Source organism: Geotrypetes seraphini, chromosome 12, assembly GCF_902459505.1.
Source record: "Geotrypetes seraphini chromosome 12, aGeoSer1.1, whole genome shotgun sequence".
In the NCBI taxonomy this organism is placed as follows: domain Eukaryota; kingdom Metazoa; phylum Chordata; class Amphibia; order Gymnophiona; family Dermophiidae; genus Geotrypetes; species Geotrypetes seraphini.
This window is the reverse complement of record NC_047095.1, coordinates 87142251-87170001: the sequence shown is the minus strand read 5'-3', so window position 1 is coordinate 87170001 and position 27751 is coordinate 87142251. Positions and strand designations below refer to the sequence as shown.

Here is a 27751-nt window from a genome sequence, read left to right as displayed (position 1 = left end):
GTGGTGGATTTGCAGGAAATTGATCCCTGGGACAAAAAGATGTGCTATTTCAGAACAGTGCAAACTTTCTGGGACCGTCTCTTGTGTGTTTAATGCTACGTGCATCTGGTAGTGCTATAAAAATTACAAATAGTAGTAGTCGTCTGACATGCAGGTCCTGTTCGCTTATTTTCCCAGATCTTGTTTTTGGTCTGGAACTTTAAATCTGGCCCATGAATGTTAAGCTGAGAGAGAAAGAAAGTCTATGTGAGGCAGAGGTAGGCGCTCTTCTTCTGCATTGTGTGATAGATCATGTGGCAGGGGAAAGGAACTTATTAAAATGTAGAAGCTCTGCCAGCACCTTTGAACGTACACAACAAAGAGCATGAGAACTGACACCTGGGAGAATAACAAAGTGAAATGAAAAATTTGGAGCGCAACCCTGGAAGCCTTAACCACTTTCTGATTAGTCGAGTTAATGGTCTTGAACTGCCAGGAGAGACTAATGTAAACAATCTGATTGGGCAAAAGATATGAAAACAATCACTTGCAAAGTGGATGCTTTCCTTGCTTTTATGATTTACAATCATATTATTGTCACTTACTAACCGAGAGTATGCTGGGTCTTGCTCGGAGACTGCTGTGTTAATACAACAGTAATTCGGTATCTTTCTTTCCTCACCTGCCTCCCATCTTCACCCATACACATTCCCAGACCCACGCAAACCCACACACAATTTGCCCTTCTCCAGCCTTTGCAACATCTTTTCATTGAAAGCTATAAAATGTTGGCAGGCAAGATTGACCCTCAGTTATAGTTTATGCAAGCCAAAAGAAAAGGTCTTTGCTGGAGCTTCCAGCTGTTCCTCATTAAGCAGAGCCTCACACTTCTGTTTAGCATCAAGAGTTCACATGACCCAACAAGGATGGCGGTCTGTAGGGGGCACGGTATCGAGGGGAAGCAAAGAGATGAAAGAGAGTGATCATTTCCAGTCTGTATCTTTGACACTATCATTTTTCTTTGATGCCAAACATAAAAGCTTTTTTCTGTCTCCATGCAGAGTAAAATGTGCCCTGTGCAATTTGGTATTTTTGTGTTGATGCATGTATGTGTCTATGTGTAATGCAGTTGTTCGACGATTATATATACCCACACGCAAAGTGAATCAAATGCTTGAGTGCATACAACAGAGCAGCATCAACATAACCAGACTGTGTAGAATTGAAGTATGAGCATTTTAGCTTAACTAATACATTTTTCATGGTTGACCTCATTAATATTAATTCACCAACGTTTGCTTGGTGGTCATGAAAAAAAATGAGAAAACAAACTACATGTTTTTAGGTTAACAACCGTGAACTACTGTGGTAACATCATTTTCCATTTGGTTATCATGGTGAAAGCGTACATTTCAGAGGGACTGGGTAAGACGGATGTTTTGGATAGCAATGTCGGTGTGATTCTTATTTACCACTATAGAAAAACATAGAAACATAGAAAATGATGACAGAAAAGGGCCATAGCCCATCAAGTCTGCCCACTTTAATGACCCACCCCCCTTGACTTTACCCCCCTAGAGATCCCACATGCTTATTCCATTTACTTTTAAAATCTTGCACGTTGCTGGCCACAATCACCTGCAGTGGAAGTTCGTTCCAATGATCAACCACCCTTTCGGTGAAGAAATACTTCCTGGTGTCGCCATGAAATTTCCCTCCAGTTAATATCCCAACTAATAAAGTTTTCTCTACAGTTTCTCTCAATGCAGTTCACAAGAAAGCTAGATATAAAATAAAACAAACGGATACAAATGGTTTGCGTTTAAAGCTCTGTAGGTTATTAGTTTTTCAGTTAACAAGAGGATTTCCCTGTAATTTCATCGAGTTTCCCCTAGTGTTTGTCATTTTTGACGGAGTGAAAAATCGATCCACTTGTAGACTTCAGTCATATCTCCCCTCAGCCGTCTTTTTTCCCAAGCTGAAGAGCCCTAACCGTTTTAGTCTTTCCTCGTACGAGAGGAGTTCCATCCACTTTACTATCTTGGTCGCTCTTCTTTGAACCTTTTCCAGCGCCACTATATCTTACTTGAGATAAGGAGACCAGAATTGAACGCAATACTCCAGATGATGTAGAAATGGAAAAGCTGTTAGCGTAGCTGGGTTAAAAAAAATGTTTGGACAAGTTCTTGGAGGAAAGTCCATAAGCCATTATTAAGATACATCTGGTGAAATCCACCGCTTGCAGTATCTCTGGGATAAGTATGGAATCTATCTACTTTCTGGGATCCTCCTAGGAATCTGTGATCTAGATTGACCACTGCTGGAAATATGATACTTAGCTTAATAGATCTTTTGTCTCACCTAATATGCCATCCTAGTATCTTCCTTACTGATTCAACCAAGGAGACAGGGGAGATCCCGAGGGTAGATGAGACATCTGGTTTGTATATGCAGCCTGTGATGGCCATGGATTTAGGATTAATCCTTAGTTTATGGACTTCAGTACAACAGTGGAGTCCAGGCACAAACTGAGAGAGGAAAGATTTGGACTGAGTAGCTGTATATCATCTCATAAAAATAACTACTCCAACAATCTGGATCAGCGCAGCAAGGGGACTGATTACAGAGACTGAATAAGATTGGTCAAATGCTGAGCCTTAGGGCACTCTGCTGCACAGTTTTTGAATTGATGATTGAGTGGAGCTAAAGGTCATATAGAAGGATCTTGAATCTAAATAAGATGCAAACCAACTGAATGCCTCACCTTCGAGACCAACCAAGTCAAAAGCTGACTAAAAATCAAGAGATGCTAGAATAGCTATGCAATCCCCAAAAAGGAGAGCTATAGTGTCGCTAAGTACAGACGCAACTGAAGCCATTTCTAAAGTCAGACTGCCAAGGATGAAGTGCACTAGTTTTTTCCATGGAGTTGTTAAGTCAGGTGAAGACCGGCTATTCAGTGAGTTTAGATATGAAGGGAAAATCGTAATAATGACACACAAGAGATTCTACCAAAAAAACCCTAGCCTACATAGCATCCAAGCTAAGCCCATACACCCCTAACCGCCCCCTTCGCTCCAAAGCAGAACAAAGACTCAGCATTCCCGCAGGGAGATCCCTTCGAATGAGTACGGCGTACAAACAATCCTACAGCCACTTCCTACTTCAGCTATGGAACCGACTACCCATAGAGATCAGGTTGCTAGACTCACTAATGACCTTCTGCAGAGCAGTAAAGACCTTCCTCTTCCGCCAGTCGGGCCATTAAAAATTGCCTCCTCAATATACTTCTCCTAGTACTCTTCGCTATGACCAGTCTGGTCTCTAGAATAAACTGTTATTGTCTACTGTAACCTATTTGTTGTCATGACTAGTCTGTTTTCAAACGATTGTGAATGTCTACTTGTAACCCGTTCTGAGCTTCTGGGAGAACGGGATAGAAATTGAAATAAATAATTTGAGAGAACAGAAGGTTCATATTACACTTGGCACTGGTCACAGTATAGCCTGCTATGGGGGAAGGGGTTTTTTTCTGCAGAGAACTCAGAGTTAATCTTTGTATATAGAACTGAAATTAAAACTAGGAAATAGTTTTTAAGTAAACTAGAAGGAAAAGAATCCTTCTTAGTACTGACTGCCTTTATAGCTAATAAAGACTCTCTTTGATCAAGCCGCATTAGAATTTTTTTATCACCGGCCGCTGTGGTAAAAACTCCAACGCTCATAGAATTCCTATGAGCGTCTGAGCTTTTACCGCAGTGGCCAGCGATAATAAACATTAAAGCGGTTTGATAATAGGGGCGTAGAGTAAGATAGCAGGCTAAATTGATTGCTGAAAGGCAGGGTGACACAAACAACGAGTCTTCCCTAGGAGATGTGATATAGTCAGTTTGGATGTGACACCAAAAAGTTTCTTTTGTGTTTACTGTTAATTTGAATAATATTGGCATAATAAATGTCCTCATTTCCTTTAAATAATAAAAGCGTTCAAATTCATAAATCAGTCTGCAAGAAAGCTAGCAACAGATTGTTCTTGAGAGACTCAGAATGGAAAGGATCACGATGGTTTGATAATCTTAATCTGAAAATAAGGCAATATCAAAGCTGCATCACCATTACACAGTCCGTGAAAACAAATCTGTCGTTCAAGGGAGCTCTTGAATCCTAGCTTGATTCACGTTGCAAAATGACAATTAATTAGACCGAAAGGCCTCTACATCTGATTTAAAACAGAAGAATTCTCTCTGTAACATCTGATCTTCTGCTTGCCTTTTAAAAAGCTTGTAGTCTGTCCTAGGGTTTAGAGCATGCATATTCCAACTCCCATCACCGCCAGCCTTCTTGTGTGTTTTCACACTATTCTCTCTACTTCCTTTCATCACCCTCACTGATTCCTCTGTTGTGGTTAAGCAACCCTGTTTCTCTTGTCTGTACTATATACGCAATGGTTGTAATTCTCCACTGTCTTTGAGCAAACCTGGGAGCTCTGCTCTGTCAAAAATAAAAACCAAGTCTAAAGTCACAAGATGCTTTGCAATACAAGCAAAATTGGTCTGAAAATCCAGTGGGTTAAAAGCCCCCTGGAAAAGTAAACAGGAAACTAATATTGTTTCAGGGAGTAATTTTCAAAGTACACAAGCTTGTTTTCTGTCCCCATACCTGTACCCTGTGTCTGAAAATTAGCAGATGCAAAGTACTCATGCTAATACTTGGGCAGGCAGCAGGGTGGAAAATAGCATGCATCCTTCAGGACTTTTAGCCGAGCCAAGCAGAGCAGGGCTATTTCAGAAGGGTTCATTTATTCAGGTCAATTGCTTTCTACCAGGGTAAATGACTTTGAAATTACTGTCAACTGTCTCTGCTGAAAATGAGGGACTTCGGCTGAAACAAATTTGATTATTTTTTTTGTTTCTTCTGTTTCATTAAAATGTTAATTTCAAGAGGAAAAAAAAAGTTCATAAATCATTTCAATCTTGTATGCAGATGGGAACAAATTTATATTCCGGTATATACTCGTACAAAATACCATTGGAATATGGATCCACTAGTAGTATTAGATGCAATCAGGCAAACATCAGGAGGTTATATAGACTGCGAGTGCCAATCACATAAGGGGTCTTTTTTTTTCTATTTTAAATTTGCTAGGTCACATAAAGCATTGATTCTTGTATTTATACATTGAAATATAGACGTGATGTTTGTGTATAGTTGAAAAGGAGGTCAAGGATGTTGCAGAGATGTGAATTCAATTTTTCAAGTGGCAAAATTCAATTGCTATCTCTAACTGATAAGACTAAAAAATCTGAATGTATAAATAGCAGGAATAATATTATACAGTTGAGCAGCGCTGAAGCAGAAACTGCACAAAGCTGTGCATTCAAGCATATCAAAATGAAAAAAAAAAAAGGTTCGCTAAAAAAGTCATAAAAGCTTCTGAATCTGTTGTGATGCTTAACCAATTTAGCTAATGCAAGGACAACAGAGTCCAGGTGATCGACAATAGCACCACGTGCCCTAGCCATTGTCCCTTTCCATTGTGTCTGCTCTATCCACACCACACAGAAGCAGCCCTCGGGAGGCTCTGTTCCAGAGGAATAATGGTTGCAACGGGACATTCAAGCTTTGATGGGATGAGTCAGTTCCTTGAGCATCCTTTGCATTTCTTCCTCAACCCCTCATCTCTTACTGCCTTGGACGTGGCATAAGCTTGTGCACTATCATGACGATGGATCGGAGTTTGTGAGATGACCCTCTATTTTCATTGATGCCATAATTGTGTCTTACGGTTTTGCAATGTACAAAAATGTAAGAAAAAGGACTGTTCTCTGTGAACTTTTGGCGGAAACTCGGCATGGTATTAATAAATGTAGATTTACCTTTGAAGTGCTCAAATGTATGTTGGTGTATATTCGTTTTCCAAAGAAAAGTGCAGGATGAAGTAATTACAGTTCAAAGGTCTTACATTTTGAAAGTGCCGGGCATTTCTTCCTCCCCCCTCTCCCCTGCCTCTTTTTGACATGGATTATTGCACCCACACTTCATGGGTACTTGTACCCACAGTTGGGGGAAGAAGATGGAGGGGAGCAAAGCCTAAAACAGTTTGAAAACTGTCTTCTAAGTGAATATCATACACTCTTTTATGCTTTGATCTAGAACAGTGTATCACAAAGAGAAGGGGGAAGGGGATGTGACTCTTGCGGCGAGAGGCACATCCTGTAGGTAGTCAGCCGTCGCCAATGCCTCTCCGTCTCTCTGCGCATCTTCTCTCCCAGCACCCTTCAATTGGCGGATCAGGGCCTGTCTGGAGGGCCTTTGCACATGCACTTGATGTCATCGGGTCAACATCCACGCACTTACAGATGCTTCATGCCGCGGCCATCACATTTAGCATGCCGCGGCTTGACAAAGCTTGCGAGACACTGATCTAGAACATCGCGGTTTGTTGCCCACCTTAGGAATCAAGCAGTAATGCTGGTAGAAACTGGTTGCTGTTGCTACGTTGGCACCAGAAATATCTGAGAAGCCTTCTGGTATGTGGGTGAAAAGCGGCATTATTTGGGATCAGTGGCGTAGCGAGGGTGAGAGGCACCCGGAACAGTGGCACCCCTCCCCCCAATTTCATCTCCACCCCACTCACCCCTGCTCCTTCCCTGATCCCCCCTGCCATGGGCACGCCCCACTTCCCTTCTCCCATACCTCTAGTTCACCACTGCGTCAGCAGAAGAGATGATGGGGTCATAAGGAGTACATTGAAGTTGCTCGCGGCGATGACCAATTTGAGGTATGGGGTAAGGGAAGAGGGTTGCGAGTATGGTGAGCGGAGGAGCGGGAAGAGGTGGGGCGGAGAGGAAGAGGAGTGCCAGCGCCCCCACCAACATGGTGCCTGGGGTAAACACCCCCTGTAATACGCCCTGTTTGGGATAAATCACACAAGATGCTATATAATGCTATATAAGACATGCTTGATATACAAATCATTTTAAACTCAATATAACCACGCTATTAGTGACATTTGTCTTTTTCCAAGACAAAGAAGCAATTCTTCGATTATTTTACAAAACTGAAAAAGCTGAGTTTTTTGGCTCTAAAGTTGCAATATTCCCTGATGTTTCTAAATGGACACAATCCCGACGAAAGAAGTTTTTAACCTTATGTCAATCAGTTTTGAATTTGGGGGCTACTTTCCAACTACGCTTTCCATGTAAATGTATTTCCTATCAAAGTAATCGTTATGTCTTTTATGAACCTGAACAATTACAATTTTTCCTGGAAGGCAAAGCAGTCTCAAGGAACCCGGATAGTGGAGCCAATGTCCAGGAATCTGGCCAAATATAAATTTGATTAAACTCAATCAAATCGTGGCAATTCAGCAAACCTTCTCAGCTGCAAGACAGTGAAAAGAACAAATTGTAAACATTTGGGTATCGACAGATTCCTCTGTGTGTGTCTCTTATAGAGATACCAAGCCTTTATTTTACCTTCTGCCATGCCTATATTATTCTATTCTAAGAGGGCTCACAGGTCCAAGTTTTAAAGAGAACAGAAACATTGAACTTGTTTCAAACAAACAGACTAGGAGAAAAGGGCTCTATGAAATAACTTACTGATTCAAAAGCGGCAGTACTGTACCAAGGGCTGAGTGAGTGGTGTGACCAAATCGGGCACACATACAGAGGTGTGCAAAAATTGCTCCCAACCCACCATTTCCTTTCATTGTCAGTGGTAAAGTGGGCAGCATAGTGATTGCCAGTGGGCAAATCTCATAGGATGCAACTATAGCTCAGTATAATTCTAAAAAATGTATATCAGGCCCAGTGTACTATAGAATACAAGATCTCCCTGACAGAAATAGTTCATAATTAGAAAGTAAATTAGAAGCCATTGGGGTGCAGCTGAGAGTAAGGGGTGATGGGAAATTCTTATCAAGTAAGTTAAATGTATCCTATAAGAAAATGAAGGATTTAAAAAATAATGGAGCAGCAAATTTAGTTTACATCCTCCTCTTCTCCATATTTGCTACTATCCAGCATACAGTAAAATCTGGGCACCTGACTTCTCAAGGTGCTTCAGGTACTGGCCAAAGCAGTTCCTAGCCTACATACACTATACGATGAAATTTGTGCAATAAGAACATTTGCTCAACATGACCAAAAGCATGTTCAGTGGTAAAATATACTGACAGGTTTCACTGCATTCATTTAGGATTGTCAAAAGTACCTCCGAGACTGCCAATAGAAAGAATGTCTTGCCTGAGGAATGATTTTGATTGGGTATTTGTCTTCAGCTCACATGTGAACTTCAGTCTTGTTTACAGTATCTCCAATGTTTGGTTTTATCGTCAGGGTTCCAATGACCCAAATGGTGGAATCAAGATGAAGCTCCACATAACACCTATTACCATGCTGCCCTCTATCAAGCTTCACCTATTCAATCTTGAGGTCATTGTGTAAGTTCCTTGTGTCTCAGTTGTCTTTATTGTTTCCATAATCATTATAAAGAATGGTCAGTGTTTGCTCCTCACATGTTTTTCTAAGATCTCGGCTTAGCTCAGTCCAGTTGAGTCCATAAGGCTTGATCTCACTGTATCGGCAGGCAAGGTACTTGAGAGAGGTGCGCTGAAGACCGATTTTTGGTTCTTGGAGGAGTGTGCTACACCATCCTTTCAGGTCTTCTAGTTGGGAGAGGATGAGGCCAGCTTTCCTGCAAAGAACATAAAGGAAATAAGAGAAGGAGTACAATGATCAAAGAGAAATGGAATGATAGAAAATGAGAAAGCATATGAAAAGCAAAAAGTAGTTACTGAAAAGGCAATGAGAAATAAAAGAAAGGAGGAAAGAGACAAAGATTAGAAAACGATAAAGCTTAAAAGAAGGAAAGAGTCAACATATTGAGAAATATGAATTGAATAAGAAAGCTAGTAAGACAGTTAGAAAACTTTGGCAAAAAATTCATTTAATATAGAACATAAAAATATATAATATTTACAGTGTGATTTGTCCATTTGCTGTATGTAAAATATTTTTACAACACAATCACCAGCACAGCGTAAAATCTACACAGTGGTACTCTGTATGCTAGTGCTATATCAAGTTCTCCAAACTAACTAACCCTCCCTTATACAAAGCCGTGTTAGTGGCTGCTGCGTGGCAAACACTCTGACGTCCATTAATTTCCTATGGACATCGGAGCGATTACCACAGCAGCAGCCGCTAGCATGGCTTTGTAAAAGAGGAGGTTGGGGGGCGGGGTAGATATTTTTAGTGCATATACAGTGTAATATATGACAGTGGAGCTGTTCTTTAAAAAGACTGAACATTTTCTGATGTTACCCTGCCTTCCACTGTATGTAAGAGGAACCATATTTCTATTGTAATAATGAAATCTTCCAGCATGAGACCTGGTTTACCATAGGTTGTCCAGTAGGCACTATAATAGAGATGATGTAGGCTCTGATACAAGTTGTGTTCCATCCAACCACAAGTGGAAGCACATTTATATACAGTAGTTCATCCATCCCCAAAATACATGTGATCACAAGTAGATTTTGGTCATAATTTTTAAAAAGTAGGTCTATATGTGTAGATCTCTACTAAAATCAAGATGTGGAAGTCAGGTGCTAACTATGAATAGGGAGAGGATTTAATTTTTAATGCAAACATTGTAGAAGTACATGGGGAAAACAAGTCCTACACATGGATATGGTACATAACATAACATAACTTTATTTTTGTATGCCGCCACAATCAAAAGAATTCTAGGCGGTTTACACATGAGAGAAAAACTGGACAATCAGCAAAGTTCAAAATATTAAAGTGAGAATACAGCATATTAACTAAAAAGACAAAAATCTAAATTAATGCAATAAAATTATTATGTTAAGAATAAAACCATCGAATTAAGAGCTAAATTTATCAAATAATACTGTCTTAATTTCTTTTCAAAAGGCGTCGTAAGATAACATGGCTCCACTAATATAGTTACCCAACCAGGACAGCCTAAAATCTTTGGGTATGCAAATGTTACAATTCCTGGTTACCCTCGCGGGTCAGTTATATAACATGAAATGAGGTAGGTAGGTAGGGGCCAATCCCCAAACCAACTTGAAACAGAGTCATGAAAATTTAAACATTACTCATGCTTCCACTGGCAACCAATGTAATAATCGATAATAAGGGCTGATATGATTGCTTTTCTTCAGCCCTAATATCAGGCGAACAGCCGTATTCTGCACTATTCTCAATTTTCTCACAACTTTCTTTGGTGCGCCCAAGTAAACAATATTACAGTAGTCCAATATAGATAGTACCAATGCCTGTACCAACAATCTAAAAGATAAAGAGTCAAAATATTTTTTGATGGTCCTTAATTTCCATAGTGCAAAAAAGCACTTTTTCACTACCAAATTTGTATGTTCTACCAAAGTAAGATGGGAGTCTAAAGTGACTCCTAATATTTTTATAGATTTTAAAATTGGATAATCATGCCCATTAAGGTTAAGCGATATCATAGTTATTTTATCATTTGGACTTGCTAAACTAAACTAAACTAAACTAAGCCTTAGGTTTATATACCGCATTTTCTCCACTGAAGTGGAGCTCGACGCGGTTTACAGAGTTTAAAAAATATGGGAAGAGAGAAGAGAAAGAGTTTACAAAGCATAAAAAGAGAGGATGTAATCAGGAGAAGAGATTATTATACGCTAGAGAAAAGCCAGGTTTTCAGTTGTTTTCGGAATAGTTGGAGGGAGTCCAGGTTCCGCAGCGGGACAGTGAGGTCGTTCCAGAGGTCGGTGATTTTGGAGAGGAGGGATCTACCCAGTTTACCTGCGTGGAGGATGCCATGTAGAGAGGGGAAGGATAGTTTATGTCTGTGGGCAGATCTGGTGGTAGTTGGTGTCGGGGCGAGGAAGGATAGAGGGATTAGGGGCGGAAGGATGCCGTGAATGATCTTGAAAGCCAGGCAGGAGCATTTGAAATGAATTCTGGAAAGTACTGGGAGCCAGTGAAGATTGGTAAGTAGAGGGGACATGTGGTCATATTTGCATTTAGCAAAAATCAGCTTAGCCGCAGTGTTCTGGATAAGCTGGAGTCTGCGAAGACTTTTTTTCGTTAGGCCTAAGTAGATGGCGTTACAATAATCGAGTTTGGATAGGATGATGGATTGTTCAAGGACGGTGAAATGCTTTTGGTGAAAATAGGATCTAACTTTCCTCAGCATGTGGAGGCTGAAAAAACAAGATTTTGCCAGGGAATTCAGGTGATCGTTGAGGGAAAGGGAGGAGTCGATAGTGATGCCAAGGACCTTGCTTGAGAACTCAAGGTGTAGAGCAGGGCCTGTGGGTAGGGTGAAGAGGGCGGGCAGGTGAGCTAATTTTGGGCCGAGCCAGAGTAATTTTGTCTTTTCTGTATTCAATTTCAATTTAAAATAGGTTGTCCATTGCTCTATTTCTGTCATGATGTGAGAAATTTTCTAATCTACAAATGGATAGATAAGACAGAGCAAAAGACAAAAGACAATTCCACTGCAAGTCCGCAACAAGCAAAAACAATAGCAGAGGAGACAAAGAAACAAAGCAGCCTATGACGTTCAGCTGGATAAATTTCTTAAATAAAAAGATGACAACACAATTTATATCCCAGCCATATAATTCACACATACTCTCCTCTCCTTTTCTGTCTGTCTGTCTTTCTTTGACTATCTGATTGTGAGAAACACACCCATCTTCTATCAATTCTCTCTGAACTAGTGACACTCAGAGAAATACCCACTCTCGTATTGAGAAACACATGGGCTCAGTCTTATCTTACAAAAACTACAGCAGAGGAGATGAAGAAACATAGCTAGATAGATTTATTAAATAAAAAGGTGACTCACCACAATTCGTGTTTCGACCATAAGGCCTGCATCAGGAGTCTGGTACGTTATTGGAAGATGTTACCATAGCATAAATAGCACCTCTTTGTGAAAACACCCATGAAACTCTGTAGGCAAATGTTCCAATACATACTGTACTGAACTGCTAAGCAAACAATCTTACTCAAATTACATACAGATTTTCTTTGGTGTTTTTACAAAGAGGTGCTATTTGTTCTATGGCCGAAACACGAATTGTGTTGAGTCACCTTTTTATTCAATAAATCTATCTAGCTTTGTTTCTTCCTCTGCTGTAGTTTTTGTCAGATCAGACTGAGCCCATGTATTTCTCAATACGAGAGTGGGTATTTCTCTGAGTGTCACTATTTCAGAGAGAATTGACAGAAAGTGTGTGTGGTTCACAATCAGAGCGTCAAAGAAAGACAGACAGACAAAAAAGGAGAGGAGAGTGTGTATGAGTTGTATGTATTTTCTCAGAAGGTATTCCAGTATTAGAAAAAGAATGGTCATTGATTTTAGAACTATCATTTTGGTATATTAAATTTGACATGTATTTCTTACTGCTTATTTATACCTATCACCTATGCTCATTTTATTCTTCCTTTTATTTTCAATTATATTTATTGTCTATATTTTTATTTATTAATCAAGCCAAAATGAAATTCTATTCCGACAAAATATTAAAAGCCAAAAATCCATCTCTCCTTTATTCCATCCTAAACAATATAATACCTAATAACAAACAACAATTAGAAACAAGTAGCACTGCTCCCACTGCCCAAGAACTCGCTAATTTTTTCATTGAAAAAATCAACAACATTAGGAAAAATTTTATAAATAACTCGCAGATTACAAAGGATCATGAACAGGTTAACCCAGATTCACTACTCTCTAAATGCTCAAGATTTAAAATTCCCAGTGAAAAAGAGATTGAATCTACTATTAAAACTTTGAATATCAAAGGTTCTAAGGCTGATCAGATTCCACCATTTATCCTTAAAAAATATTTCGACATCTTTGGACCTTTTATCTGCACATTAGTTACAGAAAGTTTAAGTCAACAGACTGTGCCCTTGGATTGGAAAAAAATCATACATTCGTCCCATTATTAAAGATACAAAGATTGGCTATGAGGATCTAACCAATTATAGACCCATATCTAACATCCCATTTTTGGCAAAACTGACAGAAAAAGTTGTTTTCACTCAAATTTCGGAATTTGTAGAGAAAACTAACGTGTTACATCCTAATCAAACTGGTTTTAGACAGCACCATAGTACTGAACACTCTCTGATTGGCATGACCACTTCTATCCAATATTTTTTAGATCATCATCAATCGGTGCTGTTAATATCTATTGATCTTTCAGCAGCGTTTGATACGATTGATCACCAACTTCTTCTTAACAGACTCCAATCTATTGGGGTTACAGATCAAGTCCTTGCTTGGTTTACATCATATTTCACTGACCGTACCTCTTCTGTTTTTTTCAAGGACTCTTTCTCCAAACCTACACAGATTGCTGCTACACAGATTGGGTCCCCCAAGGATCTATTCTTTCACCTTACTTTTTAATATTTTTCTTGCTCCACTAATGACTTTATGCCAATCTGTAGGCTTTCAAGTTTTTGCCTATGCAGATGATATCCAGCTACTACATCCATTAAATAATAATAATACTGCTGAAATCTCAGAGATTAATGAAAAACTTGACCAAATTTATCATTGACTGGATACAATCAGATTGGCTCTAAACATTAAAAAAACAAATGTTATGCTTTTTCCATGGGAAGATAGTTTTCCCCTTGTTACTCCAATCTCTATTCAAAAAATCCCCTTACAATCAGTTAATAATATTAAAATCTTCGGGGTGATAAAACAACTCCAGACCATACAAAACACCGCCCTCAGATTGATCTACTCACTCAAAAAATATGATCACATAACAACTGCCTTCTTAGACTCTCACTGGCTACCCATACAAGCACGAATCCAATTCAAATTCTACTGCCTGATATTCAAAGCATTACACGGCTCTTCCCCCTCCTATCTAAATAACCGCTTAAACCAAATCTCCACCTCAAGACACAGAAGAACCTCAAACCCTTTCGCCTTCCCCCCACTCAAAGGCACACAACGCAAGAAAATGTTTGACAACCTTCTAGCAACACAAGCAGCAAAAATCAACCATTCCATCTCCAATCTTATGACAATATCAGACAACTTCAAAACATTCAGAAAAGAAATCAAAACCCTGCTTTTCAAAAAATTCATCCAAATATCTTAACCCCTCCTCTTTTACCTCCAGAAGATTCACCTACCTTCAGATAACCTTCCCCCAAATTACCCACCTTAACACTTTCCAATTAAACAAATACCATAAATAGATTGTAACCTACCCTCTCTAACTGCATTCCATATGTATTTTTCATATAGTTCTTCACTGTCAGTTTAATTTCCATCCTATAAATTCACATAGAATTTTTCTTTTTTCAACCATCTTTATTTTCTCTTCTTTATTAATTTCCAGGTACTTTAGTTAGATTGTGAGCCTTCGGGACAGTAAGGGAATTTTTTAAGTACCTTCTTACTTCTCATTTATAATCTTAATGTATATTTTCTTCAAACCGCTTAGAACCTAACGGATGTAGCGGTATATAAGAAATAAATTACATTACATTACATTTTCGATAACAAACTAAATTTTCACGATCATATTAGCAACATTGTTAAAACTACCTTTTATAGATTATGGAAAATTCGATCTATTTCTAAATTTCTATGTCCCAAATCACTTAATATTCTTATTCACTCTTTGGTGATGTCTAAAATCGATTATTGCAATTCCCTCTTTAAAGGAATTGCTTTACATGAAATAAAACGTCTTCAAATTATACAAAATGCTTCAATTAAACTTATAACCAAATCAGAAAAGTTTGATCATGTAACACCTTTACTTAAAAAAGCCCACTGGCTTCCAGTTATTCATAGAATAACATATAAACTTTGTATAATTACCTTCAAAACTATTTATAATAAGACTCCCGCTTTCTTATTTAAACTACTAATTCCATATTCTACAAGAAGAAACTTAAGATCCAATGAACAAAATCTGCTGTCTATCCCTTCATTGAAAATTAAAAATACAAGACGACAATTTATTTTTTCAGTTACTGCGCCACAGATTTGGAATGCCCTCCCTATATTTTTAAGGGAAGAGAAGGAATTTGGAAAATTTAAAAGTAACTTAAAAACATTCCTCTTCAAGGATGCCTTTGCAAACTAATTTTATTATCCAGCTAACCCCATGCTATCTGTATTATATTTATTTTGTTAACCTCTTGTATTTTCCCTTAATGTTCTCTCTTTACTTTAAGATTTGTATTTCTTTCCCCCTTACCTAATGTTATGAATATGTTAAATTGAGTGTAATTTTGTCTTTTTTTTAATTACTGTATTGTTACCTAAAAATGTAAATTTTAATTTGTACATCGCTTAGAAGTCCGATTAAGCGATTAATCAAGAAATCTAATAAACTTGAAACTTGATAAACTTGAATATTTATTCCACATAGATGTTTAGTATTATAGTCATTTTTATTTCATCATTAGACCATATATCACATATGTCTCATGCCGATCCATTTCACTCATCGTTATATAAACATGCAGTTTCAATCCATCACTGGATCGCTTATCACATACATACAGGGCCCAATTCAGCCTGCCTAAAAAATTAACACCAACTAGTAAGTCGCTAAGTGCGATTCTATAAAAATTAGGTGCACTGTATAGAATCATAGTTAGCGTCACCTAAGCAAGCTTTGACATCACTAGGAGTCCTAACTTTAGGCAAACCCAATTTATGTCAGGTTTTTCTTTGTCTATATACCTGTGCCTAAGTTAGCCACTACTTTGAAAATATGCCCATGATCCATCCCTAACCATGCCCACTTTTAGAGAGGCATTTTGGACTAAGTGCCTACTCTATATAGAATCATGCTTTTCGAGTTAGGCACCTAACTTTCAATTAAATTAAATTATAGCCATTTATGAGGTGTTAAGTGTCAATTATTGGTGGCGATTAAGCCTATCGGTCAATTAAGTTGGGTGCCTACATTGGCTAGGCATGCCAATATAGATGCCTAAATCTAGGTGGACTATATAGAAACTGTCAGATAGATTTTTAAAACATATTACTTATGTATATTTTCTCATTTAGTAGTTAGGCCCTGCCTAGTGTATCCCAGAATGCCCTGGGCAGGGCTGGGCAATACTATTTTGGATGATGCCACCCAGAAGGGAGGAAGGAAGGATGTTTATTCCTTCCTCAATTCCAGCAAAGGTATGTTGGGCTAGATGGAGGGGGGAGGGAGGGGCGGCAGGGCTACACTAGGCCACTAGGAAACATTCTGATTGGGGGGGGGGGTTTACGACATGGCACAAAGTTCTCATGGGCTTTGACTAGGTTCAGGAAGAGGGTCAGGGTCCACTGGATCACCAGGGCTTTCTCTAAAGTTTGGGGTGGGGGTGAGGGTTGCCCACTGAACTACCAGGGCCAATTGTGATTGGGGTCAGGGGGTGTCAGTCTGGCTCCACTGCAAGGAGGGGGGGGGGGGAGAGAATTTGAGCCACCAGGGCTGGCGGCATTCCTTTCTTTTTTATTGCAATGTTTCTGTCAGTGCCTGAGCCAATCAGCACTCAGACACTGGCAAGAACATTAGTGTAGAATAGTGTGCAGCAAGTTAATACTGCAATTTTAATGTGGTATAAATTTGTATGCTCATTATTCTGAGCACTCCAAATTCAGGCCTGGATATATCAATTCTATTTCATTTGGCCTCAGACCCACCACTCCACCGCTTCAGAAAGGCTTTTTAGCTGGGAGAATTACGTGGCTCTTCATCATCGGCCGATTAGTTTTATTCTAAGTTGATTATTATACTTTTAACAAATTATGGGCAGTTTTAATAATTTAATAATTTATACTTAAAACTTCAAAAGTTCATCAATTATATTCAAAAATATTTTTAGACTTAGCTTTAGACTTAGCTTTAATAAGTACAGCCCGGGAGCATGCATGCCGTGATTATTTTGCGGTACAACATTTGCGGTATAATTTGATCTACTGCGAACCTTTGAGCATCGGCCCATGAGAATCAAAGATGGATGTGTGTTTCAGAGAAAAGTGAGAACATGTGTTTCTCAGAGAGAGAGGGTGTGTGTTTCTCAGAAAATCAGTCTGAGTGTTTGTGAGAGAGAGTGATTGTATGTATATGTTTCTCAGAAAGTCTCAGCTTAGGGAAGACTGAATACTTCTAGTTGATTTACCTCTGGGCAAACAGATATCCTCTACCAAACTGTGCTGTAGTTATTCAAAGTCTGTCCATTTCAAAAAATATGTGCATAGATACAAAAATAATATATTTTGCCAATGTACATAAACTCAGAAAGCAGTGACATGAGGCTTATACTGTATTTTTGTTTTAATGCTTTTTATCAATTGTAAATTGTCTAGATAACTCTTTTTTTTTTATTTTATAGCCGCTATATCAAAGAAATAACAAACTTGGAAACAATACAAGTGAAGAAAATATTACAGTATATGAATTGTGGAATGGGGTACAACTCATCAAAGTTTTTGTACAGTCTAGAGCACTGCAGTAGAAAAATATTAAGAACATAAGAATTGCCGCTGTTGGGTCAGACCAGTGGTCCATCGTGCCCAGCAGTCTGCTCACGCGGCGGCCCTTGGTCAAAGACCAGCGCCCTAACTGAGACTAGCCCTACCTGCTTACGTTCTGGTTCAAAACTTGTCTAACTTTGTCTTGAATTCCTGGAGGGTGTTTTCCCCTACAACAGTTTCCGGAAGAGCGTTCCAGTTTTCTACCACTCTCTGAGTGAAGAAGGACTTCCTTACATTCGTACGGAATCTATCCCCTTTCAACTTTAGAGAGTGCTCCCTCGTTCTCCCTACCTTGGAGAGGGTGAACAACCTGTCCTTATCTACTAAGTCCATTCCCTTCAGTACCTTGAATGTTTTGATCAGTGAATGCAGTGAAGGTACCAAGTAGGTCCCTTCATTTTTATTTCAGTCATTTTATTTCCATTTTTATGGATGTTATTTTCTTTAATACACACTAACTCAAAACAGATCATGCCAACGCTAAACAGCACATGAAGAAAAGACCCTAAAAATACCAAAATGAAATATAAAACAAGGAAATGAAAGAAATAAAATAAAACTTTAAAAAATTATCCTGTATACTCCTAAAAAGAAGAGATACAGAATCCTGAATCTTGCACAAAGTAGCCCTCAAACAGTATAACTTTAGTAAAAAACTCAAGTACCAGAACTACGTCACTACCAGGCCATCTCTCTTCCAGTTCTCTAGAATGCTGTTATCTCCTCCTTGCTAGGTCATTATATTCAAGGATCATATAATCTGCTAGTTACCCTTTCCATCCTCCCAACCTGTATTGGCTATAGTGCCATAGAGCGTTCTCTAATTCTCATTCCCTGCCTCTTCATTGTGCATGATTTCCATCAGGATATCAATTCAACAAATTAGATCATTATGAAGGGGAGAGGGCCTTTGAGGTGAGATGTGCTCTGTAAACAAATCTGATGAAATTAATAATAATAATAATTTTATTTTTATTTACCGCCACACCATATAGTTCTAAGCAGTTCACATACAAAGAGAATTTATGCAAACGCAAAATAAAATACAATTAATTTAAAATATATATATATTAAAATCAAGCTAAGAACAGTCTAAAAGAACGATGTACATTTTAGCAGTCAAAATTCAAAAAACATCAATTAACAAATTTATTACATAAGTCAGTTTTCAGCAGCTTCCTAAAAGACATATATGAATGAGTCTGAGAAATGATGGTACATAACCATGAATTCATTTTACCTGCCCAAAACCCAAATAATTTATCAAATAATCTCTTATATCGTCAGGATTTAATAGTCGATTAGACAAATAAATATTGTCCTCGTGTGATCCTATTAGGTTTATATCGTTCAAATTAGTACTGATCAGCCTGCTACTTAGAGATGACACTAATAGTTGCAGTAGTCCATGATCATCTGGCCTTTGATTTGACTCCCACGTTTTCTAAGAGCTACATTGAAGATGTCCTTATTTGAAATACTTGGAGCAAAAGCCTAATTTTGAGAGGGTGTCTAATGTTGCTGAATTTATTTGTCTACCTGCACATTGGAAGTTGAAGAGTGCTACGGAGGATTGTAGATTTTTCTTCACCACACAGACACGAAAAATTAAATAATGGAGGAAATATTCCACTTATATTCACTGATCGGTGAAGATAAGTGGAATATTTCCTCTATTATTTAATTTTCATTGGCACATTACAGCACAGCATAAGACTTTATCATACAATGAAGGTTTTTTGCCAGTGAGGTGAACGCTCGATCACCTCTTTGAGCCGTTTTGGTGAGGTGGGAGGGCCCTTTCTGAGGTTTTTTCCTTCATTTTTTGGATTGAGTTAGGTCTATGCTGTTCGTGTCTTACATTTTTGGACATCTTCACACTCAGTGTTGAAAGTGTTTACTCTATTATACATTGGTTTCTCATCACATCTGGGTTACCAGTGGGTACCTAGCATTTGTGACACCCGGGGCCTATAATTTTTTGCCCCACCCATCTGTACGAAAAACATGATTTTTAGTAACAACCCACACGTCACACATGAGTACCTAGGAAAAGGCAGCATCTTACATATTGCAGTGAGCAGTACATCAATACACCCATTGTAAAACAAAACAAGCCAGACTAGTACAGATCAAACATACACCGTCAATCCTAACAGAAAACCTTGTCTTTTGAACACACAGAGCACAGAAAACACCTTCGCCTAATATGAAATATATCATCACAAACTAACCCCTCCCCCTTTTACAAAACTGTAGTGTGGATTTTAGCCACGGAGGTAACAGCTCTGATGCTCATAGAATTCTGAGCATCAGAGCTGCTACCACCTCAACTGGTGCTAAAAAACACTCCACAGTTTTGTAAAAGGGGGGGATAAAGTAGAAATACATAGACAAAGGTTAAAATGAACCAGCAAGAAGCTGGACTCTGCATAAAATGCAACACCACAGAAACAGTGACACATGTCTCCTAAAGCAATAAATAAATAGAAAATTTTTGTTCTACCTTTGTCTTCTCTGGTTTCTGCATTCCTCATCTTCTTGTTACTGTCTTCCTTCCATCCACTGTCTGCCATCTCTCTGCCCCTCCCTATATGGCATCTTCTCTCCTTCTATGCCCCTTCCAGAAACTGTATGCCTCCCCCTTCCATCTCTCCTTTCACCCCCATTGGTCTGGAATCTCTGTCCTCTCCTTCCCTCTCTCACACCTCTCTTCTGCAATCCCTTTCTTCCCTCATTTTCTTTTTCAATTTATTTTCTGCATCCATCTAGATTCTTAATACCCTTTTTTACTGTCTACCTACAGCTCGCCACCTCTTTCCCTCACCCCCTCCAGTATTTCCCTAACTCAATCCTTTTCCCCCATCATCTGCCCCTTCTCCCTACTTCCATCATTTGCCCTCTTCTCTATCCCCTTTCTTCCCACTTCCATCATCTGCCTCCTTCTTTCAATCTCTCCATCCACTACAGGCCCATCTTTCTCCCTTCCTCAACTTTCCGATTTTGGCAACAAGATCTGCACCCCCCCCTCCACGATGACACTTAAGATTGGCAACGGGCCTCCTTCTACCCCTGGCATCAACAGAACTTCAGATCGGCAACACGGTGCTTAGTCAAAAGCGGAAACAGGAAGCTGAATTAGAGGGAAGCTTTTGACGTGTGCACTAGAAAATGACACCGGGAAAAAAATCTGTCCCCGTCACTGCACCGTCCCCTTCACCGCCCCGTCACCACCATCTCATTCACCGCCCTGTCCCTGTCCCCGCAGCATCCATACAAGCCTCAGTACTGCAATATTTAGCTTATTCCTTCCTTATAAATCAAAGTTCTGGCTGCTGAATTGGAGAAAGAGATGTTCAGTTGGCAGGGTTTTGTTTATAAATTTTTATCAACACAACTAATATACTACTTTATCCTGAAGCAAAAAAAAAAAAAAAAGAAATAGAATTATTTTTCTACCTTTGTTGCCTGGTTTCTGCTTTCCTCATGTTCTCATTCAATTCCTATAGCCACCAACAGATATTCTCAACTTATAGCCCCTTGCCAGAGATTTTAGATAGAGCAGGTAATCAGAATCATGGAGAAAGACCTCAGTGTTTCTAGAGAACAAACTGTTTTTTTGTTCTTAGAAATTCCCCTGATGCAGCTTGACTACGAAACAGGGCCTGTCGGGAATACTATGATTTTGCCCAGTTCAAAGCTATATTGAAAGACAGCAGCATCGGGAGCTTTTTCACTGCGCTGCGGTGATCTTGCCTACACCAGAAGATATCTAAGATAAATGCAGGTATTTGACTTTATTTATATGATTTTGAAGATTTTTGAAAACTTTGAAGTTTTTCTTTGACCAAGGATGTGTTATCTATGACAAATTTGCATTTGCCATAGTATTTTCTGGAGTTTATTCTCTAGAAACACTGAGGTCTTTTCTCCGTGATTCTGATTACCTGATTACCTGATTACCTGCTCTATCTAAAATCTCTGGCAAGGGGCTATAAGTTGAGAATATCTGTTGGTGGTATACTTTATTTTTTGATATTCTGCTTGTAATTGAGTGGTTTTTTCTCATTCAATTCCTTCCATCCACTGTCTCTCTTCTCTCTGCGTTTTCCATTTGCTCTGTTACTGTGCCTCTCCCTTTCTCCCCCTTCCAAATTGGTCTGGCACCCATCTTCTTCCCTTCGCTCCCCCAATAGTCTGGCATCTCTGTCTTCTTCCCTACCAGCGTCTTCTCCCCCTCTCTCTTCCCTATTTCCCTTCAGCATCTTCTCCCCACTCTCTCTTCCCCATTTCCCTTCAGCATCTTCTCCCCACTCTCTCTTCCCCATTTCCTTTCAGCGTCCTTCTCCTCCCCGTCTTCCCCATGTCCTTTCAGCGTCCTTCTCCTCCCTCTGTCTTCCCCATGTCATTTCAGCATCCTTCCCCCCTCTGTCTTCCCCATGTGCTTTCAGCGTCCTTCTCCCCCCCCTGTCTTCCCCATGTGCTTTCAGAGTCCTACTCCCCCATCTCTCTTCCCCATGTCAGTTCAGCGTCCTTCTCCCCCCTCTGTCTTCCCCATGTGCTTTCAGCGTCCTTCTCCCCCCCCCACTGTCTTCCCCATGTGCTTTCAGCATCCTTCTTCCCCCTCTGTTTTACCCATTTCCCTTAAGCGTCTTTTCATCTCCACTCCACCTTTCCTCCTTTTCTCCCCCCCCAATCATCCGACCGACAACAGGCCCGGTCCGACAAACCTCCCTGCCCTGTGGCTGCGAGTCTAAATTACCTTGTTACAGCAGCCGGAGTATTGTAGTTGCATATGGCTGCCATAAATGTCATCTCTGATGCAACTTCCGTTTGCGTCAGAGATGACCTTTACGGCAGCCACACGCAGCTTCATTGCTCCAGCTGCTGTAAGAAGGTAATTTAGACTCGTGGCCACAGGGCAGGGAGGTTTGTCGAACCGGGCCTGTTGTTGGTCGGTCGGGCGGGGAGTGGAGGGGAAGCGCCACGAAGGTAAGGGGACCTGGCTGGCTGTGCACCCCCCCCCCCCATAATGCTGCACCTGGGGCGGACCGTCCCCCCGCGGTATGCCACTGGTGTCAGTTTTGAGAATTTATATCTGCTGTCTATATTTTGCACTATATTTAATGGGGAGGGGGTGGGGGGGAGGTCCTGTCCCGTTTTGAGGGAAAAAAAATTTATCACGTTAATCAAAGCACATGCGTACAAGCTCAGCAGCAAATGTTTTATGAGCTCCATAGTTATTCTAATCAATGGTCCATATTCAAAAAAACAAATATAAATACTCAAGTGTATTCACAGACCCCAGTATTAAGAACTCAAAATTATTTTTAAATGACATGATATCAAAACATTAACATTTTACTTAGCTTAGTATCAGAAGAGATCCCTCAAATTATGTATATAAAGCTTTAGAATACAGTTACAGGTGTGTGCACATACACACCAAAAATTTTGCCCAAGTACTATTCTGCAAATACCCACTATAAAATTCTGAATGGAGTAGAAAGGATAGATGTGAATCACTTGTTTACTTTTTCCAAAAATACTAGGACTAGGGGGCATGCGATTAAGCTGCTAAGTAGTAGATTTAAAACAAACCGGAGAAAATATTTCTTCGCACAACGTGTAATTAAACTCTGGAATTCATTTCTGGAGAATGTGGTGAAATCAGTTAGCTTAGCGAGGTTTAAAAAAGGCTTGGATAATTTCCTAAAAGAGAAGTCCATAGGCCATTATTGTGCTGGCTTAGGGAAATCCATTGCTTATTTCTAGGATAATCAGCATAAAATCTGTATTACTACTTGGGATCTAGCTAGGTACTTGGACCTGGGCTGACCACTGCTGGAAACAGGACACTGGGCTTGATGGACCTTCGGTCTATCCCAGTATGGCAATTCTTAAGTTCTTATGTTCTTTGTGCGTCCACATCTGGAATACTGCGTTCAATATTGGTCGCCGTACCTCAAGAAGGACATGGCAGTGCTTGAGAGAGTCCAAAGGAGAGCAACGAAACTGGTAAGAGGGCTGGAACACTGCCCATACGCCGAGAGGTTGGATAGGCTGGGGCTCTTCTCTCTGGAAAAAAGGAGGCTCAGGGGAGATATGATAGAGACCTTCAAGATCATGAGGGGCATAGAGAGGGTGGATAGGGACAGATTCTTCAGGCTGAAGGGGTCAACAGGCACGAGGGGGCATTCGGAGAAACTGAAGGGAGATAGGTTCAGAACAAATGCAAGGAAGTTTTTCTTCACCCAAAGGGTCGTGGACACTTGGAATGCGCTACCGGAGGAAGTGATCAGGCAGAGTACGGTACAGGGATTCAAACAGGGATTGGACGGATTCCTGGGGGATAGGGGGATCGTGGGATACTGAGAGAGGTGCTGGGATGTAACACAAGTATAGAAAGCAAACCAAGTAATAAGTATAGAAAGCCAACCAGGTCGTGCATGTGCAAGACCGGAGGGTTAGGACTTCGATGGAAAGATAAAACTCAATGGGAAACCAAGGTGGCAAGGGGGCCCCTTCTGGTGTCTCAGACAGGCCGTAACCTGTTCGGGCCGCCGCGGGAGCGGACTGCTGGGCAAGATGGACCTGTGGTCTGACCCAGCGGAGGCACTGCTTATGTTCTTATGTTCTTATGTTCTTATGGCTGGAGGAGGGAAATTCATAGTATATGTGTTTTCGAAAATGCCACAAGAGAAATGTCTTTGACAATTGTCCTCTAAACCTGCCCTTGATCAAACAATTCCTCTCGTAGAGACTCCATAAGTTGAAAAGAAGGAAGAGTACTTTATTGAATAATTATATAATTTACGCATTACATTTAAGAAGTCAGTCAGCCAGGCCCAATTGACTGCTTTACACCACCCTAATACATCTTACCTTCAGTGAAAATGCTTCTTCATGACTTGGCTGCTGTATATATATATATATTTTATCAGGCTGAAATATTAATGCATTATGTGTCACACTAAATGAGAATCAGCATTGAGTAATGCACCAAATATGGAGCAATAATTCATGCTGCACAGATAAAGTGAAGGCTGACCTGGACTAGCATCAACAGTCATGTGAACAAGCATTTTGAAAGGACTGCAAAATTTTCCAGTACAGTTTAAATTCCTTGCGTATCATGAGCAGAAAGGCATTTCACTCCAAACACTAGGTCTTAGGGTGCCTTTCTCTATTATAAAATAAATATTATTTAGGTATGTTGTCAAACTGAGCTGTTGGGAAATGTATCCTAAGTAGCTGAACATGTATACAATTTTTAGACAATGACTGAGTCAAAGATAATGTCTGCTTCATAGATGGTACTAAAGTGTAAGATATAAAGAATTGATGTTAAAACCCTTTAACTCATTATAGGTCATCATAGAAATATAACAAAAAATGAAGACAAAGACCTTATGGCCTATCTCAGGAGTATCAAAGTCTCTCCTCGAGGGCCGCAATCTAGTTGGGTTTACAGGATTTCCCCAATGAATATGCATGAGATCTATTTGCATGCACTGCTTTCATTGTATGCTAATAGAGCTCATGCATATTCATTGGGGAAATCCTGAAAACCTAACTGGATTGCAGCCCTCAAGGAGGGACTTTGACCCCCTGGCCTATCTAGTCTGCCTAACATTTAACCGGCCAGGTTTAGAACATACATGTGACCGCAGAAATCACAGACCTATCTTTATACACCAGAGTAGGGCCAATTAAGTTCTGAATATTGATTTAACCAGTTATGTGCTAGCAAATGCAAAATAAAATAAACCAAAACCCCAGGATATTCAATGCCAAAGCCTGGACAGGGCCCAGCATGGAATATCCAAGAATAATATTGGCAGAGGTCAGCAAAATGCTCAATGCCGTTGGCTAAATATTGACCCCACTGAGTGTTATTTTTCCTTTCAGAAGTTTTAATCTTCACTCACAGTGTTCAGATCAGCAGAGAAGCTTAAATCTAAACATGTTTTTTACATTTTGAAATAAATCCAGATTTGTTATTATTAATGCAAGGGATGGGCAGTCCAAAATTTTTCATGTATTGTTTCCAGCATTGTTCGTTTTGTTTTGGCTAGTCTTCATTTTTTTTTCATCAATGTCATTAAGAGTATACCCTCTTTGCAAATAGTGCACACATTTATTGGAAAATGAAAAAAATAACCCACAAAATATTATACTTTCTACTAATTTTTGTTTGTTACATATAAACAGAGAAAAATGAAGGCAGATAAAGACCAGGGGGCTCATAATCAAAAAACTAAAACATCCCAAAAAAAACCACCCAAGTCTTCACTTGGATGTCCTAATCAATGGGACGTCTAAGTGCCGATAATCAAAACCCTTTTCCTAGACATAGAAACATGACAGCAGATAAAGGCCAAATGTCCCACAGTAACCAGACATTGCCCCCTTTTCTCATCCGTGTAGAGGTATTCAGTGATTTACTTACCTGAGAGCTTATACTCACCTGGGAGCTTTGATCACCCTGCCCCATCACTTCTAGTTTAAAGCCCTCTTCAGTAGATTAGCAGCCTGCCGGCAAACACATTTCTTCCCTTTTATGATAAATGCACACCATCCCTGCTCTGAAGCCCTCCGTGGTCCAGGAAGCCAAAACGCTCTTGATGACACCATCCATGTAGCCACGCATTCATCTCCAGGATGCGAGCTTCTCTGCCCGGGCCTTTACCCTCGACAGGGAGGATGGACGAGAATACCACCTGCGCACCTGCCTACTTCACCTTCTCTCCCAGAGCCATAAAGTCACTTTTGACATGTTCGCGGGGGTAACTGGCAGTATCGTTAGTGCCAATGTGGATGAGCAGCATCAGATAGTAGTCATCAGGCTTGATGAGTCTTGGCAAGCTCTCTATAACAGCTTGGATTTTGGCATCAGGTAGACAGCATACCTCTCGTGACATCATGTCTGGTCTGCAAATGGAAGCTTCTGTACCCCTCAGAAGGGAATCACCAACTACCACTACCTTATGCCTCCTAGTGGTCACGGATTCAGTAATTTTGGGAATCTCAAGCTTTGGTCCTTCCTCTCCTTGGGATGTTCTCATCTCCTCCACTTCCAGGACAGCATACCAGTTCTTCAATTCAAGGGCAGGGAGAGTCACAATACCATTCTAGCGAGATGTTTCTCCTGCTGTGAGTCCTGAGTTCCAGGGGGCATTCTGGGAGGCTTGTTATGGGCATGCTTAATTTGGACGTCTTGAGATGATAAACCTTTTCCATGATGTCCTGGATGGAACATACAGTAGACATTTGGAGCTAGACCTGTTTTACAAGTGTCAAAGTGCCACAAATGTATTCAAACTGACCTGATGACCACTGGATACATTAAGGTATGACTTTAAAATATGCAATCAGTAACAACTACAGAAAAATAGACAAATGTAGAGCAAAATATAGACAGCAGATATAAATTCACAAAACACACATTTTGATCACTAAATTGAAAATAAAATTATTTTTCCTACCTTTGTTGTCTGATGATTTCATGAGTCTCTGGTTGCATTTCCTTCTGACTGTGCATCCAATATTTCTTTCTTTCTGCCTCCTGTACTCTTCCTATTCTCCAGACCCCATTCCCTTCCCCAACCAACATCTCTCTCTCTCTCTCTCTGTCCCTCCATGAGTCCAACTTTTCTTCCTCTCTCCTTCACCCCTTTTGGCAATATATCTGTCTCTCTCTCACTGTCCATCTGTCTTGAGAGATCCAGGCGTCTCTCCCACCCCCTCTACTGCCACATCCAACATTTCTCCCTCTCTCATCCCCCGGATCATGTACACCATTTTTCACCACTGCCTACCAGCCCAATGCCCATTTCTCCTATCACCCCTCTCCAGCACAATGCCACATTTCTCCCTCTATCACTATGTTCAACATTCTTCCCCCTTGCATTCCCTTCAATCTGTCCCTCTGTTCCCTCTCCACCACCAAATCCAACATTTCTCCTCTCTTCCATCTCTCCCCCATGCATCTCTATCTCTCTCCTCTTTCTCTCTATGCCCAATTTTCCTTTCTTCCTTTCCCTCTCACTCACACACTGATGCCCAACAATTCTCCCTTTCTATTTCCTCCCTTCTGTCCCGAGTTAGTGCCCCCTTCCTCTTTCCCTTCTGTGACCCATGTACATGCCCCTTCCCTTCCTTCTGTGTTGAGTTTGTGCCCCCTCCCTGCCTTCCAAAATTAAGTTGCACG

At 40.1% G+C, this 27751-nt stretch overlaps 1 protein-coding gene across 1 annotated transcript in view; it reads right to left on the bottom strand.

The window, feature by feature from the left end:
• Window positions 1–8441: 8441 nt before the first annotated feature.
• The window catches only part of ASTN1 (astrotactin 1), a 463118-nt gene continuing 443808 nt past the window's right edge, over window positions 8442–27751 (bottom strand). Inside the window, exon 23 of the mRNA XM_033915539.1 lies at window positions 8442–8679. Within this exon, the coding sequence (XP_033771430.1) occupies window positions 8442–8679 (238 nt within the window). The remainder of the gene's footprint in view (window positions 8680–27751) is intronic.